The following is a 20,933-nucleotide window of genomic DNA, read 5'->3' as shown; positions in this document are numbered from 1 at the left end:
GACTAAAAAGTAATTAAAAATTGAGCATTTTTCGATAAGTATATTTTTCTTTCTACTGTACTATTAAAGATTAACCTCCAGTAATCTTAAGTCTTAATAAATATATTTTTTGAATCGTGTTACGCTAATCTTTAATTACTAATATACTTTACTGTACTCGAATTGTAAGTAAATACAGCATGATATGAAGCATACTTTGGGACATAATTTTACAAGTTGATTTTGCAAATTTTTTGAAATGTCGATCTAATACTTTAAAGAAAAATTTACATTTTAATTTAGGGTGAGATCCCAATTAATCTAAGCCTGCCAAAAACATCTATCTGGTAACTAGCTATTTAATCAAAATTTATGCTTTCCAAACTTTTTGTTATGCAGTGATTGCAATTATTCAAAAATTTTATGAATGAGCACACCATTGTTTTAAATATTTTAGTGTTTAAAATTTTAATAAATAAAATGAATCCAGTACGTATTTTTACGTATACTTTATATTAGTCGATAGTGATTATGGATACAGCATGTAACTTATATGTTATTGTAGACCAAACAGGAAAATAATATTTTAATTAAATAATAGTACATCACGAACATAAAAGTATGACTGATTATTTTATCGCCTAAAGTTATCTCTTTCAAACAACTATTCACTCAAAACAAGATTTAAAAGTGAAAGTGAAACAACAAAATATCAAAACAAAAACGAAATAATTAACATTTCAGAATTTTAACTGAAGCCGGTTCAAACGGAAACCTGGCATATCTCAAGACATATTACGATCGTTAAGTCCTACTTAACACAATTAATTGGTATAATGCGGCAATTCGAGACACAAATCTCCAAAGTTTAGAGCTACGAATGTTTTAAAAGAGTTATCATCATAATTACCGCAGTAATAAAGTTAAGAAACTTCAAATTTGAACGTTCGCCTAAATTATACTTTCGAGTTTTATTGTCGCACTTTATTTACAAGAGTAAACATGCCTACAGTCCTGCAGATAGACAATAAGTTTTGACGGGCTGAATAGTAGCGAAGATTTGGAAAAAATATTCAAAGGGCTTTTGTCGAAATTCGTATTAAAAAAAAATGTTTTGTATTGTGAGTCGCGCACAATGGTGGAAGGAAATGAGAGTCTGGGCGTTGCTCAATTTAACTGGCGCTCACGGCTGCCACCCCTCGCGTATTGTGCGCTTATTGCAGCATGCACCACACAATCACTGCAGATATGACACTTCGTTACACAATAACCGAACTTTGGCTCGAAACGAAACTGCTGATGTATGAAAATTCGATACGTGCGTCGATTAAAATGAATTTTATTGATACACGTAAAATATAGTCTTGTTTTATTGCTTAGATGGGTGGACTAGCTCCCAGCCCACCTGTTTTTTTTTTGTCAGTAGGAAATCACCGGACTTCCGCCCTCCACTGGGGATGTCGGAGTTGAACCGACTAAAACCTCCTGTCGCTCAACAACCAGCATCCAAACCTCGCATGAGACAGAACTCATGAAAAGGCAAAGGGGGGAAAGTGAAGCGTTTAGTACGGAGCACATCTCTCCCATCACCCTCCCCCTCGGGACGCCGTACTGGCGGTCGTCGGCGCCACGACCACCAGCCCTCTCGGTCAGCAGGCTATCCGAAGCCCGCCTAGATGGCGCCGGTTAGAATGGTCTACCCTCGGAATACCCCGCTGGGTCAGAACCAGCCGGATAGCCGGCCTTCCATCACCCGGATGCTCTTGCATAAAACGCGTGCAGAGCAGCTTGCACGTCGTCTTCTTAGGTCCCCTTCGCCGGTCCCCTTCGCCGGTCCCCAGGCCGACATGTGAGGGAGGCCCGAAACACTTAGAGGGCCAAGACTTGGGCGAAATCCGCCTCCCTGGCCCCCGCTCGACGGCGGCGGGCTTGCGCGTCTCTTACGCGCCCCGCCGCCTCTTTATGCGAGATGGTGCACTCGCAGAAGTCGAGCATCACCTTCCATGACTCGTCGTCACCGAGCATCGATGACACAACACCCGGCAACGACAAGTCGTTTCCTATTTTTGCGACGAGGACACGGCGCCACCCCTCCCATGCGAGGCAGGCGACGAGCGTGTGCTCCGCCGTGTCCAAGTCGCAACCACAATAGTGGCACTCTGCCGTCGGCTCGGCTCCGATCCGGTGCAGGAGCTCACCGAAGCAACCATGCCTACTGAGCACCTGCGTGAGCCGGAAAGTGAGGCGTCCTCTATCACGATTCACCCAATTCACAAGAACCAGGCGAATCGCCTCGACGGTCCTACGACCAGCCGAAGCCCACCTGGTATTCAGTAGTTACTGGAACCCATAGACATCTACAACGTAAACGCGCCACCCACCTTGAGATATAAGTTCTAAGGTCTCAGTATAGTTACAACGGCTGTCCCACCCTTCAAACTGAAACGCATTACTTCTTCACGGCAGAAATAGGCAGGGTGGTGGTACCTACCTGCGCGGACTCACAAGAGGTCCTACCACCAGTCTCCGTTTTGTTTTCTAAAATGTTTTGTCCGTTGACGAAACTCATTAGAATAAATTTCAAGGTTAAGTACACATTATATACACAAGTATATAACTATATTTTCAAAGGTTGTTAAGCGACAACAAATTCCTAAAAGAAAACAAAATCTGTACGTGCACTCGAATCTAAATACAGACGAACGCACCACTGAGCTGAGTGGGCGATGCTTTGTGGTACACGCTCCGCTGAAATTTAATGTTTAGACCACGTTCGGGCGGCAGACTCTTTGAAGGCTCCATATTAGCCACCGTCTATGGGTATAAACGCATAAAACCAATATTGGCATCGCTTGCGCCTTTAATTAATTACCAGCAAAATTTCGATACGTTTCAGGTTTCAACAGCAGCAGAACTGTACTTTAGCAACATCAAATTTTCGATTTTCGCAGATTTCTTTAAAAACCATATAATGTACATATTTGAACAGTAGACGGGCGCTTCGAAATATTCATTTTCGTTTTTCCACTACAATACACATTAAAACCCGACGCCACGTTATAATAACGACTCCGACGATGAAAAACTCATAAATGTTAACGAAAAATAAATAAAAAACCTCGGTTGAACAAACAATCTCCGGCAAAACTAATTTATACGGCGCATTCAGCGAGAGTATAAGATGCTCGCGGAAATCGCTCTTTTATGTTTTGGCAAAGGCTTTAATATAAAAATTACTTTTTGCATTACCATGTGTGGCTGGTGGACTCTGGGGGATCAATGGGGAAATTCACGATTCCCCGGGGGTGCGCTTTCCGCTTGCTTCTCGATGGATTATGTCAAGCGTGACAGTCGCTACAAGCTCCAGTCCCGGTCCTTCGCTAATTAATTAATTTAAAATATTAATCTGATTTAATTATATCAAAACTATCTACAGTAAATCGATTATAGCTTTGAAACTTTAAACGCGAATTATCATAATGTTTTTTTTTTAATTTGCTCGAATTTTCATTTAATTTTCAGCAATTCACAATTGCAAAAATAAATGTTTACTTTTTTTCAATTATAAAGCGTTCCTTCAGTCAAAATTTTCATTTCAAAAATTAATGAAATTATTAAACGTTTTCTAATCTCGAAGAGACTGTCAATGCTGTCAATTACACAAATTGTACATTAAGAAAACGTGTAAGCGACACACCCTATCTCGACCCCGATTCCGAATCTTTCTTTTATCGTTTCGCGCATATGTAGACGTTTGATTCGGCTCAGCCCCTCATATTCCTTTGATTATTGTGTTACGGGAAACGAGGGCAGGAAAAATTGTGTTCTCTGCACTTTTTGTAACGTCATATAATCTATTTATTGTCAGCGGGCGCGTAATGAATGATGTTTTGCATCGTTGGCGACATGAGTGTGTGCCTGCTTGTCGAAAGGCACAAGCCGGATACGAAAATGCTTTCATGTGAACGCGTAATGAAATATGAGTTTAGATTGCGAGAGTTTCTGCGGATTTATTGACTCCGTGTTTGGATTTTAATAAAATATTTACTCCCTTTTTTGTTTTTACTTATTCAACCTTAGTGCTTTGATAATGATGCGAGTAAAATAATAAAAATTATCATACTCAAGTCACTCAAGACATCCTTGATTAAGGCAGCCGCCGATATTGACATGGACCTCGTTCGTGCTGCGATAGACGACTGGCCGCGCAGATTGAAGGCCTGTATTCAAAATCACGGAGGTCATTTTGAATAAACTTTAGTGTCATAAGAATCTATGTTTTGTTAAGTTCATTTTGGTATATGGATGGTTACATAATGAATAAACTTGTTTCAATTATTTTACATTAAACATGTGACAGAATTTATGACCTGACTAGGTATATGTAAAAATGAATTGCTGTTGGTTAGTCTCGCTAAAACTCGAGAACGGCTGGACCGATCTGGCTAATTTTGGTCTTGAATTATTTGTCCAAGTCCAGAGAAGGTTTAAAAGGTAGATAAATATGGTCGGATTCCCTTTGTTTGTTTTACGTTTATTTTATACAAAAGTTTAGATCTTTTATTCATCGATTGAGGCACTACGAAGTCTGCCCGGTCATCTAGTAGGTAATATTTATATACAATGAAACACGAATCAAAATTTAAAATATTTAACTATAGCAATTCAACTACTTAATCAAATAAATTAAAACGTTCAATAATCATGAACATCGCACTCAGAAAACCTCTGAGCCATCGAAGCCCTTTTAAAAAAGTTATGAAACCATCGTTCAAAATTGAGCTGTATAGGCCCCGAGCGTAAAACAAATAAACGTCGTTCCTTAAGAACAAATCTGCGTAAGATACTCACGTGTGTGTATGAAGGGGATCGCGATACAAAGAAAAGCAATTTAACAAAAAAAAAAAAAAAATCGTTTCATTGAAATAGGGAACAGGAAAAAACAAATGACACGGGAAATACTTAAATCACAGCTATTGATACGAATTTCAAGAGCGACGTAGGATTCGAAAAAATATTAAGTGATGTCATTTAAATATCGAGGGGTCTTCAATTGTATTTTTATATTTCGTATATTGAACGATGATTTGTTATGAAAAAAAAATCGGTTGGCTGTAAAGTCGGTTTACTGACGATAGTTGAACGTGACAACGTCATAAGAAAATACTGATGGAGTGGTTTCATTTTTCAATTAACGCAATTATCGTTGCTCTAAACAATTGACACCACATTCACTTTTCACTGAACTTCATACTTGACGAAAACATGTAAATGTATTATTGTATAGCAGCTGTCCACGCGGATGCATCGCTCACTCAAGTAGGAGAGATACAGATGTCGAACGCTGCCGAGCGCGGAGGCCGATTGTGCCTCTTTGTCGTTCGTTGCGCGCTCTCGCTTGCACTTCAAGCCTTAAATGGAACGCCCCAGAGCGAGGTAACGCCGCATGAGTCATATTTTTTCGTGCGTGCAGCCGGCGAATTATAAGACGTTGCCACGTCAAAATTGTTTCTCAACATCGCAGTCTTTACATAGCGTGTCGCTGAAATTAAAGGGAACTTACTTCGCCTAGATTAATATAAAAATACCTTTTTATAAATTGAAAACGGTCACTCCTGGCTACTTCGTACTTTCGTAATATTCATCCGTACTAAAAGAAACTATATTCACTTACTCATAATTAGTATCTTGAGCATTGATCGTAGGCCATTTAGAGGCTAGTACTACCGTATTACATTTTTTTTATTGCTTAGGTGCGTGGCCGAGCTCACAGCCCACCTGGTGTTAAGTGGTTACTGGATCCTATAGATATCTACCACGTAAATGCGCCACTCACCTTGAGATATAAGTTCTAAGATCTCAGTATGGTTACTACGGCTGCCCCACCCTTCAAACCGAAACGCATGGCTGCTTCACGGCAGAAATAGGCGGGGTGGTGGTATCTACTCGTGCAGATTCATAAGACGTCCTACCACTAGACAATTCATATTTCTTCCGATATTTAATAAGCAGAAGTACTTATAAGAAATTTGGCAGCCGTTGCGAGACAAGATACAACTAATAAATATAATTTTCAAAACGGTTGCAATAGAGCACGCCATTATGATCTACATAACAACGCTTCAAGGAATATTAAATTTGGGTTCCACTTTCTATTCTCGCTATATCACGGGAGCACAAATAAATCAATTCACTAAAACAACGTAGCGTCATACTTTAACAACGCGAGGGCATTATTGACAAACGGCATGGCAAATATAAGCCGAATTATGGAGATTTCGTTTCAATATCGAAAAATTACAGCCTTTGTTCGCTTTTATCTCGTTAAAACTGGCATTCGGAGCACTATCGGAATAGCTATCGATAAAAATTTGCTTAGCATTATCCGGATAGCGATATATTCGTAGAATAGCTGCTTTAATGTGACATTTCATTATTTTAAGAGCGTAATTTACATCAACGGGGCCTTATTATGTGTTATGCAAGTAAAACAGAAATAACGGTTTTGTTAGTTCAATTTTATGATTCGAATATAAATAGTTTCTGATATTTCACTTAGCTTTCAAACAACTGTGTTTCAATATGTATTGAATTCGAGTATCGGACTGCAAAATAACTCCGTCTCCAAAATGATGACAAAACTAAAGTCATAATCTTCGTTCAGTGACAATATATTTTGAGAAGCGTCGAGTGTTTTATTAGACAGCAAGATGATAGTAGAATCTCCTTTTTCCCCGTAGGTTTAAACTTGAGCCGGTATTGCAAAAGTTTTCAGCTCAACGAAAATACACCGGAACGCTTTCAAAAGAGTATTGCTAAGGAGATATATATTTTTTTTTTGTACCGATTCATTCACGCTCGGATTAAATTCGCACACACAGGCAGAACTACTGATCAGAAACCTTTGAAAAACTTTCGCGAAAACGTAAAAGGAACGCATTCTCTGAAGTTATTAAACTTATATTACTTTTAGGTGAAATGAATTCTTTTGATGCGATAGATCGAGTGTCGTGTGATTTTTTTATAAGATATGTTGATATCATTTCGTGCCAGCGGAGCACAGTATCACCTGTACTCAAAACAAGAATAAAGTGGAGTTAGATAAAGAGCACTAAGCTACTACAAAAGTGGTAATAAATAGTAACAGCTAGACGGAACCATACATCCAGACTCATGCTGGCTTAAGCTACAAAGACAAATAATACCGCTTTCAATTAATGAGTAGATTTTAAAACTCGGACTTTTCATTAAATAAAGGATGTTCAATTGAACAACAATCGAAGTTTCTTGGCACTGTGGACATCACAACGTGAATGACCTCCTCCTAACATGACGAGGAAATTTGTACAGTCTACGTTATATTTGATTATTTTGTTAGAGGAAGTCTGAAAGTGGTACCTGTGACCGAGAAGCTGAAAAGTGCGCGTTTGAGATGGTATGGACATATGATGAGACGAAATGAATATGAGGTTGGTAAGAGAGTGTTAACCGTGAATGTGGAAGGATATAGAGGAAGAGGTAGACCTAAGTAGAAATTGATGGATTGCGTGAAAGACCATATGTGTAAGAGAGGAGTGAGCGAAGAAATTGTGTATGATAGAGGAGTGTGGAAAGAGAAAACGTATTATGCTGACCCCAGGTAACTGGAAGAAGGTACTGGACTTACTGGTGGTAGGACCTCTTGAGAGTCCGCGCGGGTAGGTACCATCACCCTGCTTATTTCTGCCGTGAAGCAGTAATGCGTTTCGGTTTGAAGGGTGGGGCAGCCGTTGTAACTAAGCCTGAGACCTTAGAACTTATGTCTCAAGGTGTGTGGCGCATTTACGTTGTAGATGTTTATGAGTTCCAGTATCCACTTAACATCAGGTGGGCTGTGAGCTCGTCCACACATCTAAGCAATAAAAAAAAAGTTATATTTTATCTAGGTTGTACTCTTCAACAAAAATTATGATTCCTTCGCCGTAGAAATAGGCAGAATTGGGATATCTAACAATTAGGGTTCCCAATACACGTAACTACATAAACCCGTAAATTGCGCAAGTTAGATTTTTATTGTTCCTTTATCGTGGAATTCGTTCGTCGGAAAGCATGTATTAACTATAAGTATAAGTTTAAATCAATCTAGAAGCGGGAATATTTTCCATTAGGCCACGAATGGTTCGAAATATCTTCTAATTCTAGACGTCCTATAGCCGCCTACATACACACTTCGAATCTTTGCTAATGTCAATACGTTTTACTTGAACCCGGTTTTTTAGATTACTTGCAATCATGCCTTTAATATAATGTAAGGTAGGCGCATTAAGTGCCGATTCGAATGACGTAGATGCGTTTACGTCACCACCGACCTTATTCACGCCGAGTTCGATGCGTTCATTGAACTTAAAGTTCTCTAAAAATGTTTAACGAAAGGAATCCTATGTTTAGGCATTGTTGCCAGTCTGATTGTACACCTGGACAAATTTAAACAAACCCAATCCGACTCCAGCCAACTTTTACAACCACTATACGTTAGGAATACAAATCGTTTCGACAGAACCGTAAAATTCAAACGCTTTAGGTACCTAACGTTTGGGGATCGTAAATAAATATTGCTCAAGTGATGTTTCTTAAAACATCTTGTTCGAGTTAAGTTTGTTTATAGAGCTGTCGTAAAACTTGTGAAAATTTTAACTTCGCCAAACAACTGTGGTGGTTTGGAATGACACTGATGAGGGAATGTTTGCTCACAAAAAAGATTCGTTAGTTCATATGGCTAAAGTAAGATACTCTCCACCAAGGTGAGAAGAGCCATATACCGATTTAGTTGGTTTCTCTTGAGCCAAATCCAAGTGTGGGTAATCGCAGGCTGTCTTAACGGTAATGATTATATGGTCACATATACATATACAAAAAAAACTTTAAAGTCTTGAATATCGAATATTTCGAGGAATAACAAGATTTCTTTCAGAAAAAAATGTTGATACAATTTATGTTGCAATATCTAGACAACTTTAATGCTGGAGATTATTATTTTTCTGTAATAAATTAAAGTGGTTCGGGCGCTGTTTTAGATCCTCTGTAAAGCGTAAGAAAGGAACTTAAATCTCAACTTTGAACAATAAAGAACAACAACAAATCTCAGGGATTTGAATTTATCTCGTGCTTCGTGTTTATTTACCCAGGGAAATCGGGGAATTAGGAAAAATGTGAATTAAAAATTTTAATTATGCGCACGTGTTAGTTTCCCATTCAGTAATAGACTTAGTAAAAGTGGAAGTAACTGTAAGTGTGAAGTGCAAGTAAGTAAAAGGGCAGGTGCCAATTTTTCTATCACCCCTCTCCGCACAGATAAGCCGTCGCCGAGCCGGAGGCCGGAGAGAAACTTTCGTCCGGCTACAGCTCTTGTAGGAAGGAGGCAACCTCCCCCTGGTGAAAGTTACGTGGCGACTTGCGGGGGCGAGGCCGACATGACAGTAGTCCTACGAAACTGCTATGGAAGGGCAAACGATTGCCAGTGTATCGCGTTCTGACCCGGTAAGCTGGTTCTGGTCCAATGAGGTATTCAGAGGTAGGCAGCGGCTTGGCTCTGCCCCTGGCATTACTGAAGTCCATGGGCGACGGTAACCACTCACCATCAGGTGGGCCATATGCTCGTCTGCCTACAAGGGCAATAAAAAAAACCTTTTTTTTTCTTAGATGGGTGGATGAGCTCACAGCCCACCTGGTGTTAAGTGGTTACTGGAGCCCATAGACATCTACAACGTAAATGTGCCACCCACCTTGAGATATAAGTTCTAAGGTCTCAGTATACTTACAACGGCTACCCCACCCTTCAAACCGAAACGCATTACTGCTTCACGGCAGAAATAGACAGGGCGGTGGTACCTACCCGCGCGGACTCACAAGAGGTCCTATTCTGACTAGATTCTAACCTTGTGATGTTGGACGTCAGGTGCGAGAATGCAATCGTTTGGTGTGTAGGGCTCTAAAATACACTTGGAACCGCGGCTTACTCCCAACATCCACGGACCCCAGTGAGCGTGGACACCTCGTATGAGTTTCGGCCCACTGTGTGAAAAAAAGTCCCAATTTTTCCAATGAAACACATACTTAATTCATGTTCATGAATGACTTCCACAAGGAAGGGGTAAATTTCTTTATTGATGGTAGGGAGTGTTGAGAGCTCACACGACTAGGTACCACCAACCTCCCTATTTCTGCCATGAAACAGTAATGGGTTTCGTTTTGAAGGGTAGGGTAACCGTTGTAGTGTAGTATTGAGACTTAGTACTCAAGCCTCAAGCTGGGTGGCAGCATTCACGATACCTTATAGTGGTTCGGTATACATTTAACACTATGTAGGCCGTGAGCTTTTTCATCCGTCTATGCAGTGATTAGGATATATATATCTTAAAAATGGTAAGATAAAGTGGTGTATTCAAAATCGGTATACATAAATTTAAAACACAATGTTTATACCCTATTAATGATTGCATTATCTCTGACCCGCAAAACCTCACAACGTAATGACAGAGACACAGAATATAATACTTTTAAATGACACTTTATTTTTCAATTACCTTCAAAGAGTACCACTTTGTACGGTTTCACGTCAGAAATGGGTTCATAATTCAACTAAACTATTCGCACTTTCAATTTTAAAACCCAAATCAAAACTAAAAGCCCTCCAGTTTTCGCATTTAATAAATTTTGATCTGCACTTCGAGTACACTTTAATCTATTTAACCGCAATGGATACGAACTGGCTGTATTCTGTGTGACGTCAACTATATACAGCGGGTTGCTTAATTGGCTTTTACGAACGCAGTTATCTGAAGTTGTATGAAGCAGCTTAATGTTGTTATGAAACTATCATACTGTACTGTAATCTCGTGCCGCTTGAACGTTCGATAGACACAATGCATTTTATATATTCAGATGATTTTGTACTCATACTAGAGTGTGACTCTATAGCATTGATAAATTATCACAAAGGTGACCGGTCATCGTTCTCGTCGAACCCGTCGCTTGCGACGAAGGGCTTCGCGAGTAAATTAGCCCACAGACACAGCCCACTGAGTTTCTCGCCGGATCTTCTCAGTGGGTCGAGTTTCCGATTCTGCGAAGCACGACTCTTGCTAAGGTTCGTGTTAGCAACGTCATCAGGTTTGAGCCCCGTGAGCTCACCTACTAATTCGGCGAATCTAGAATAACTTCTCGAGGTTACTAGGAATAGGTAGGAAAAAAAACTAAGGTGATTGATTGCTAGTAGCAGGATTTCGAGCCGACATGAACAGGTGCTACCATTCGGCTTATTTCGGCTACCATGAAACCCTGAAATTTGAGAGTATTGCTACGCAATAAAATAGTCTTCAACTCCATGTCTCAAGCTGAATGGGTGACTTTCACGTCTTGATGTCTATAGACTACGTTCAACACGTAATTTGGTTACTTAATCATATTATAATATACCTTGCTATCAAATTAAATAAAAATTAGAATTTGCGAGTCTTTATAGTTTACTTTTCGTTTCCTAGTAACGCAATTTTCTATTGAGAAACCAACCTAATTAAATTATTAAGACGAAACCTTGAAACATTCTATTGAGAAGTTAAGAGTTTCAAAATATTATATTTATGACAGAAAAAACTAATCACAATTTGCCTCATAGTCGTACTTTTAAAGTAGCGGTTTTGATTATTGTTTTTTTTTTAAAAACCGTAATTTGGTGGCGGGGCTTATTGTATGCCCGCAGTGGTGTTCACCACAAATCTACCTAGTTCTGCCGCGTAGTAGTCATGCATGCTAACTTGAAGGATTAGGACAGCCGCTTACAACACAATTGAGATTAAAATCTTATGTCTCAATTTCACTTACTATGACTCAATTTTACTGGTGGGAGGACCTCTTGTGAGTCTGCACGGGTAGGTACCACCACTCTGCCTATTTCAGCCGTGAAGCAGTAATGCATTTCGGTTTGAAAGGTGGGGCAGCCGTTGTAACTATACTTGAGACCTTAGAACTTAACTAGAGGTGGGTGGCGCATTTACGTCGTAGATTTTTTTTTTTTGTTGCTTAGATGGGTGGACGACCTCACAGCCCACCTGGTGTTAAGTGGTTACTGGAGCCCATAGACATCCCCAACGTAAATGCACCACCCACCTTGAGATGTAAGTTCTAAGGTCTCAAGTATAGTTACAACGGCTGCCCCACCTTTCAAACCGAAATGCATTACTGCTTCACGGCTGAAATAGGCAGAGTGATGGTACCTACCCGTGCGGACTCACAAGAGGTCCTACCACCTAGATGATGAGATGTCTATGGGCTCCAGTGACAACTAAACACCAGGTGGGCTGTGAGCTCGTCCACCCATCTAAACAATATTAAAAAAAGTGGCATTAACATTGCCACCACTAGCAATAAAATTATTTTGCTATTGAAATTAAATTTCATTTTACCGAAAGGTACAATAGCTTAATTTAAAAGAAGCGTCTCGACCGGTTTGCGTCTAGACAAAAGACGAGTCGAGAGGTTTCCTGCCAATCGCACCAGGGAGACACTCCAACTTCGTCTATTTAAATATTTCCTAGCAATTAATTTAATTTAGTTGTTAGTTATAAAAGGGAACAATTCTCAGTGTTCTTATTCACAATTAGTGAGATATAGCTGCAATCGCAACAACCAGTGCTAGTTAAGTGTTCGGGAAAATTAAGATTCATTTTGTACTTGGTATTTTCGCTCCGACGAATTAATCTCTTTGTTCATAGCTTCTTTATTTAGTTCTTGATTTTTTTTATACAAAACAGATTTTGGCGAGTTAGACAGCGCATCTTTTAAACTCAAACTGATCGGTACAGACATTCTATTTATTACTGCCGTAGACCAAATGCTCAGCTGAATAAAAAAATTACCTATTTCTTTAAGTAACTCAAATTAAAAAGACGTCTTTGATTAAAAGAAAAAGGCCGTAGTATAGAACAATACAATAAAGCCGCATTTTAAATCTCGCAGGTAAGTACTTTTATTTATAAAGAAATACGTACTTAAGTACTTTATTTATATTTACTTTATTACTGGTGGTAGGACCTCTTGTGAGTCCGCACGGGTAGGTACCATCACCCTGCCTATTTCTGTCGTGAAGCAGTAATACGTTTTGGTTTAAAGGGTGGAGCAGCCGTTTTAACTATACTGAGACCTTAGAACTTGTATCTCAAGGTGGGTGGCGCATTTACGCTCTAGATGTCTATGGGCTCTAGTAACCACTTAAAAAGCAGGTGGGCTGTGGGCTCTTCCACCCATCGAAACAATAAAAAAAAAACACGTGTTTACGAACGATTTCCACGATGAGTAATATCGTGCAAAAGTGCATAGGCAAACCAGCGAAAATTATAATTCACGCAGTAACTTGGTTGTGAGTATTGCGAGTCCGCACTAGTAGATACCACCGTGCCTGTCTCTGACACAAAGCAGTCATGCGTCCCGGTTTGAAAGGTCATATGACAGCCGTTATACAATACAATTGTAATTTAAACCTTATAATTAAAAGAGGAAGGCGGAATTCGATGTCTTTGAGCTTTGGTAACCACTCAACACTACCACCACCACCTTTATTCTAACTCTTAAGCTGAGCGGAGATAACTTCTTTATAATGTGTGCACTAAGAGCTAGTTCATTCATTCCAGCTTGTGAAAAAACTGCTCTAACCAATTCCTGCATCTAATTGCGAGATCTGTAAAACTGGCTATAATACTGCGCCGTATGCCTATAAAAATAGAGTTTAAAATGTATTTTAAACGACTTTCATCGACTTTATAGCTTTGTGTTTTATTCTCTTACAAAACAAATGCTGGACTCGAATGCCGAAGGCGATTTCTGTTATCATCAAATTTAAAGCGCAGTAAGCCCTAATACACCCAGAGCCGACGGCCAACCACGGGCTAACCTTTTTAATCCTTGGGTATCTCAATGAAAATTTTTAGTACATTCACTTCTATTTGCTTCGGTAATCTATTCGGACTAAGAGAGCCCCTAGCCGGACACCCAACTAGATCAATATATAATCAAATTACGAAAATAAAAGTTAGATTTTTAAATTTGAAAAGTTTTTTTTTATTGCTTAGATGGGTGGATGGTGTCAAGTGGTTACTGAAGCCCATAGACATCTACGACGTAAATGCGCCACCCACCTTGAGATATAAGTTCTAAGGTCTCAAGTATAGTTACAGCGGCTGCCCCATCCTTCAAACCGAAACGCATTACTACTTCACGGTCGAAATAGGCAGGGTGGTGGTACCTACCCGCGCGGACTCACAAGAGGTCCTACCACCAGTAAAGTACCACCAGTTTCTTTCTTTTGAGCCCCTGTATCTAATTACAAGCAACGTTTCCTATCAACGAATACCAGGAGAGCATAAAAGGCGGTGCCCTAACAAGAGTTTTACTATCGAATCATAAATGTCAAGGCGCTTATTATTTTTCCCGTCGTAAAACAACAAAATAATATTGTAACAATAATCCGGTCGCCCCGTAATCTCGACGAGACGGATTCTCACAATATCACATTTTTATTACGCATTGTAATTCATTTTTATACAGCCACATGCGGTTGTTTTATTGTTAAATGAAAGCGTGACTTTGGCGACAATCGTCACAATGGTATGTAATAGTAAAAGTTTTATATTATATTATTATTGTCTTGCCATAAGTTTACGCGCTGTTAACTTATGACTTATGCTGATCGGAATACGAATCATAACTAAATTCAAATTATTTTATCTGTTAATAATAGACTATTCAGAACATTGAGAGTATTGTGAATGTTTTTTTATTGCTTAAATGGATGGACGAGGTCTCAGCCCACCTGGTGTTAAGTGGTTACTGGAGCCCATAGACATCTACAACCCAAATGCGCCACCTATCCTGAGACATAAGTTCTAAGGTCTCAATATAGTTACAACGGCTACCCAGGCCGAAACGCATTACTGCTTCACGACAGAAGTAGGCAGGGCGTTGGTACCTACCCGTGCGGACTCACAAGAGGCTCTACCACCAGTAATCTGTAGACTGTTTTTGAAAAAAGTCGAATTTTCATTAGAATATCTCATTACAAAAATATTTAAGGCATTTTGTGTTATATTTGACAATAAAAGGCCGCAAATCAGTTTAATGAACAAAAATAAAATGAGTAATAATTGAAACATTACTAAAAAGTAATTAAAAATTGAGAGCTCTTCGATATGGATATTTTTCTTTCTAGTGTAATATTAAAGATTAACTAAAGTTTAGTATTAATTATTTGACATGTTAAAAAACTTTAAGTATTTTTTAAATATAAATTGTTTGTATTACCCTACTACATTAACTAATGAAGAATCAGAATGAGTCACAACAAACATAGTCAAAAGATATATTCCGTAGAGAGGACTTTTTTATGTTCAAATCCATTTAAGAAAATGGAAACTGACCAATACATTTACATTCCAATTATTTCGAATGTTACTCGTAAAAGTTAATTTTCTGTCGCTTTCAACGTACACATGTATACAAACGTCCTAATACAGAGATAGCATTAAAAGTAATTAAGTCTTTTTACATTCGAAAGCATATTTTGAATGGGTAAAAATAAGGCTCAAAATTGCAAAATGAAGTTACCTTTGGGGTGCAATATTATCTTCTACATACAGATAAATGAGAAAAAAGTGGGGTCCAGTGGACAAAGTTTTTAATTTGTAATTACAGGACTGCGTCCGAGCTTTAAGCACCATTAACTTTTTTTTCGTAAATGATTGCATCGCAAGGTTCCGGATGCGAAATTAAATTGGACGTTCTATTGTGTTTACTCAAATAAGTTTCGTCAACTGCGTAATTAAAACCTTTTTAATGTCGGTTGATAATTACTGGTACAATTTAGCTAATTTTTTTTATTGTTTATTTGAATGGGTGGAAGAGCTCACGGCCCACCTGATGTTAAATAGTTACCGGAGCCCATAGACGCCTACAACGTAAATGTCGCCACCCACCTTGAGATATGAGTTCTAAGGTCTCAGTATAGTTACAATAATTACAAAAAAAAATCGTATACAGATATACATATTCAAGAATTACAAAAAAAAAGTGATAGAATGTTGTTTTGTATGTACCGCATGTACTCAATTTCTTCATAGAATCTAGTTCATCCACTTAACGCAAGTATTAAGCCGCATGTCTGCATCACGTTCAATATAATAAATACAAAGTCTCCTTAATGGACACTAAAATATACGTATAAAATACAATTTCGTGTATTTACCTCGATTCGGATCCAAAAGTGCGTCGTTAGCAGTTTCCACTTGACAATTTTATTGCAAACTCCGCGGCGTATTATTGAAAGTGTGTGAGGGCCCTTAACATCTCCCTTACGCTAGTTATCACATTTTTTGATGTGCCTGCGTCTTTTCTCGCCCACTTCACTTCCTTTTGTGTGCTCAATATTTTCGTGTTTACGGCGGTTTGTTAGAGAATTGTCTACAAAGTAATAGTATTAGTAACACAATTCCAGTTTATACGTGTTTGGTCTTGGTAAAAGGAAATCCAGTGTTTCTTTAACTAGTCTATATTGTTTGGTTCTTTTTTTAACAATTCGAAGTTTTTAGTTACAGTAAACATTAAAATTAAAAAGTTATGTTTCGACATTTGCAAAAAAATCCTTGGATATTTCCCGACAAATAGCCTCTCATGTTCAAAGCTCTTTGCCAAATTGAAGAACGATGTCCAAAAGGACGCTCCTCTCTGCCAAAGAGGGAAAATCAAAGGAAATCTTATGAACTTTATTATTCGTGAGAGTTGTCTGAAAACTCCTGTCAACTACAAAACGATGTGTCAAATTATTAATCTAATATTAACATTTTGGCTACGAAAATGAATCTATCTATGTAACAGAACTTTTTAACGTAAATGTTACAAATTTTAAGACGTCCAAACAATGTGAAAATTGCTTCCTTATCGTGGATGATGACAACGGAATAATTTTATAATTTGGACTAATATTTTGACCAGGATTATCAAGAAATAAAAAAGTGTTATTTTTAGTTTGGCTTGCTTGATTATTATTTTTATTATTTATTTTAGTATCAAAACCTCTTGGAATAATAATTTAAACGGTATTAAGATAAACATAAAGCAGAGTCTGAATTCTGAAATATTTCCTTGTGATGAAACCCTTGTGAATTCAAGCATTTTCTTACGTAGTCTGACTGTGAGATGCCATTGTTTTGCGGGCAACATACCAAGTCCAATTGTTCGCATACTTTATAAGTAGGAGGTTTGAATTTCGGTAATTTACGTGCGTAAAACGTTTTTATTTGTTTGTTTTGATCGATATATATGAGTCGTCTATTATCAAAGGTGGCAATCTGTGCATTTGGACAAAAAAATGTTATTGATATGTCAATACAGATTGATTTGAATATAATGGTCTCCTTCAAAGAATACGGTTCAAAACCTGCATTAAATAAAGGTTAATACTTAACCTGCTATTTATCTAAAATGTCGTTCAGAAGAGTTTTGTGACTGCCAATAGAATACAAAGTCAATAATTCGTTTTTCTGATTTACCAATAATTGTCCAAAAGTCACATTGCCGGCTTTGATAATAGTCGACTCATATCACTACAGTGTTCCAAGTTATGATTTTTTTCGACAGATAGTACCAAAACTTGTAGGTACTTTTCAATACCTATACATTTTCAGTGACACTAAGACTTGTGCTTGTCAAAGTTCACATTGAAAATGTTAATATACAATAAAGCTTTTTATGAGAATAACTTAATTGCGCTAAAAGCTTAATTCAATATACCTTGCTGAATAGCGAGATACGAAAAATCCTGCTCATAATTAAATTCTTAATACCGTCTGTGGGTACATAAATTCGCATGACGTATAAATGTGTTATTTGAATAATATTACAATTTGGAACCGTTGGAACCTCGAGTTGGCAACTCCATTTGCATACTACAACCATAGTGCAAAAATGAAGTAGTAAGGACAGCCAGTGATTTTGTTTTGAATTTTATAAAATATCAGAAAGCTAAAATTCCAGAAACAAAAGTATACGGCCAGATTCATAAGTTTTGGAGTAAATAGCAACAACTTTGCTATTTGGTTAATTTCATGTATATCTTTACTTGATTAATTTCCAATAAGCGAATTAATTCCAAAATACAAACAAAGTAAATGATGCACGTCAGGGAACTTTAGTTAATATCAAATTACTAAATCCGACGTTCGTTAAATAAATATTATTTAGTCTAATAATTAATTGATCAGATAATCTTATGGTTAAACATTTACATGGAATGCTGTCTTCGAGGATACAATATGAAGCATAAATGCTCTGATTATAATCGGGCGTAATAGGCATAGCATAGCATAAATAATACAAAATGCCTTGTCGCTACTGGAAGTTTGGATTTCAAATAAGCAATATTAATACTCGCATTCGCAGGCACACTATTTCTTGAATTTTTAACTATCTAAAATAGTGTGGTCTATATAAAATAATAGAGAAAAGTTTAACATGAATAAATTTTTCTAGTGATGGCTACAAAAGAAATAATCTCGGCCTTCATAATAATTAACAATATTTTTTGGCCCGGATGAAACGTTTGGTTTATAGCTACCCCATCTTCAAAAAAGGTCATACTGACAGGTAATTATTGGCATACAACAAGTAGAACACTATAAAAAAACAAAACTCATGTTCGAAAAGGCATCTAGGTGCCTAATTTCTATCATAAGCCCGCAAAATCATCTTCAATTGAGTACGATAACACGTTGTATATCTAGATCGATTTAGACTACATCGAAGCTGACCCATGAAACTACTCATAATGCATTTTTCACGTATGTTTTTCTAGCTTTATGAACGTTAGAGGGGAAATATATAGTGAGAACTAAGCTTTTTTATTTTATTGCAAGCACTATGTAGTATTATTAACTAGTTAGTTATTTAAATACAAAATAATTTGCAGTGGTTAAACGAGAGTTTCAAACAGTTCCAAAAAAAATTATCAGGTGATAATGTACAAATAAAACTATTTCCAAACCAAATACTTGTCTTGTTTACACCTACTAAATCCATAATCTGAAGCCTATGTAGCTGGCGGATCTTATTAAAGTGACAGACGTGCTTCTAAGCGAACTAACAAAATTCAAAAGGCACCAAGCCACTCCTTAAGGCATTATCTACAAGAAAGACATTTCATAGCGCTACAAACAACACAGCATTAAATTATATATTTTGATTAAGTAATGAAAACACAACAGTTTTAGGTTTTTCTTTTAACATTCTTCTTCTTTTTCAACAATAGCCAGACCAATTACATGACACGACTTATCGCTGATAATAGAATTCATAGAGTTCACTATTTTCAGTTCCGTGGTGTAGCTGCCACAGAATTCGTGACGGAGAACATCTTTGACACCCGCAAGAGAAATCGACAGATCTTGGATGTTGTAGTCGTCCTGAAAATGTAAAAATTGGATTTATTTAAATTTTAATAAGAATAAATTTTAAAGTTTTAATAAAATCTTTCTTTTACGAATATCTGTAGTTACTACTAGTCGAAAAATGTCTTCAATCTGTTTCTTTTAAATGTATACCATTTGTTTTGGTCGCAAACGTGAATATTTTTCCCTTTTAGGCTTCAATAATCATGCTCAAAAATTCTTATTTTTTCACATTTTGAAGAAAATATGTGAATCCATACCGCGGGCACGGGGCATTTGCTGATCCTTAGACATTCCAGCAAAGGGTACCAAGGCGCCTCAGCATTCTGCAAATTCTTACAAATGTCCCATCTTGCACTGCTCACGAATTCTTTTTGTCCGATTTCGGTTTCTTTCCACACTTCTATTTGTATCTGTAATTATAATGCACATTTTAAAATACCCTACTGGCCTATCTGAACAAAGTTTTTTTTTTTTAAATTACCTCCTTATTTAAAATAGTAGATTAAGTTTTGTTATTGCTGTAGGTGATAGTAAACTGGGTTAAGTAGTTATGGAAGCAAATTGGCATCACAATGAGAATATCGCCAGGATTTTTGGGACATTACTTCACGACTGAATATTTTGGGTTATTAGTATTTTTGAAAGTTGTTTTACCTATGCTATTGCTGTTTTGAAATAGTGGCCAGTTTTAATTGAATAAATTGAAAATAATTTTTATTTTAAAAATATGGAATACTATTTTTACATAATATGAACGTACCGCATCGCCTTTTTCAATAGCAGAACTAAGTTTTATCTGCCCTTGCATAGTCATGGAACCTTCTCCGTCTTCGTCGCCTTCCTCAGTAGCAAAGTTGAGACCTTCCGCATTCAATATTTTATTTTCGAAGCCGTCGCAGTCGTTAATTTTATCAAGAAACATCGCTTTGTATACGACCTATTAGATAAAAGGTTAATTAAAAAGTTTAGGTCAAACTTTGAATTATACCAAATCTTTTATATATGAAACTTTTGTGAAATGGGTTTTTTAAATAATTGTCTTAAGAACTTTGTTATAGTACAAGCAACAAAAAGTATATTTGTAATTAAATAATACGAGAAAAAAAATACTTACACATTTTTCTGTTAAAACATAATCGAGACAAAAAAACAAGAAATATCTTGGTCATTATAATGAAAAAACTCGTTAGTAAAAATCTGCAGTCGCTGTTTCATGTCGTGAGCAAGTTTTTATACTAAACACGATTGCAATCTTTATTGTCCATAAACATGATAGATCGTACTGTGATAATTCATTTGTACGAGATCAATAGTTTGCATGAAAACATGTTTTGTTACGAGCGTTGTCGTTTGCAGATGAAAATGGGATGTTTATGCATAATTAAAGACTTGATCACTGAGTTTTTGTACGTTATAAATTAATGTTTTAAAGAACATGATTCTGATTTCATTATTTCTTAAATATCTTGTGGATTTAGAAATATT

General features: G+C 37.3%; 1 protein-coding gene and 1 long non-coding RNA gene across 2 annotated transcripts; one reads left to right on the top strand and one right to left on the bottom strand.

The window, feature by feature from the left end:
* The first annotated feature begins 16,284 nt into the window (after positions 1–16,284).
* On the top strand, positions 16,285–19,525 carry LOC134199825 (uncharacterized). Its single transcript, XR_009974466.1, has 2 exons — positions 16,285–18,645; positions 19,371–19,525. It is a non-coding gene; the product is annotated as an uncharacterized LOC134199825 (long non-coding RNA).
* LOC101743509 (uncharacterized) lies at positions 19,263–20,823 on the bottom strand. The gene is made up of 4 exons (XM_004929517.5): positions 20,563–20,823; positions 20,209–20,385; positions 19,706–19,858; positions 19,263–19,460 (listed from the first exon to the last, which is right to left on the bottom strand). Exons 2-4 carry the CDS (start codon positions 20,368–20,370, stop codon positions 19,278–19,280), a joined length of 498 nt encoding a protein of 165 aa, XP_004929574.2. The 5' UTR covers positions 20,371–20,385; positions 20,563–20,823; the 3' UTR covers positions 19,263–19,277.
* Between the last annotated feature and the right edge of the window lie 110 nt (positions 20,824–20,933).

This window comes from Bombyx mori, chromosome 12 (genome assembly GCF_030269925.1).
Source record: "Bombyx mori chromosome 12, ASM3026992v2".
Classification (NCBI taxonomy): Eukaryota; Metazoa; Arthropoda; class Insecta; order Lepidoptera; family Bombycidae; genus Bombyx; species Bombyx mori.
Note: the sequence above shows the minus strand (reverse complement) of the source record. Positions and strands in the feature narration are given on the sequence as shown.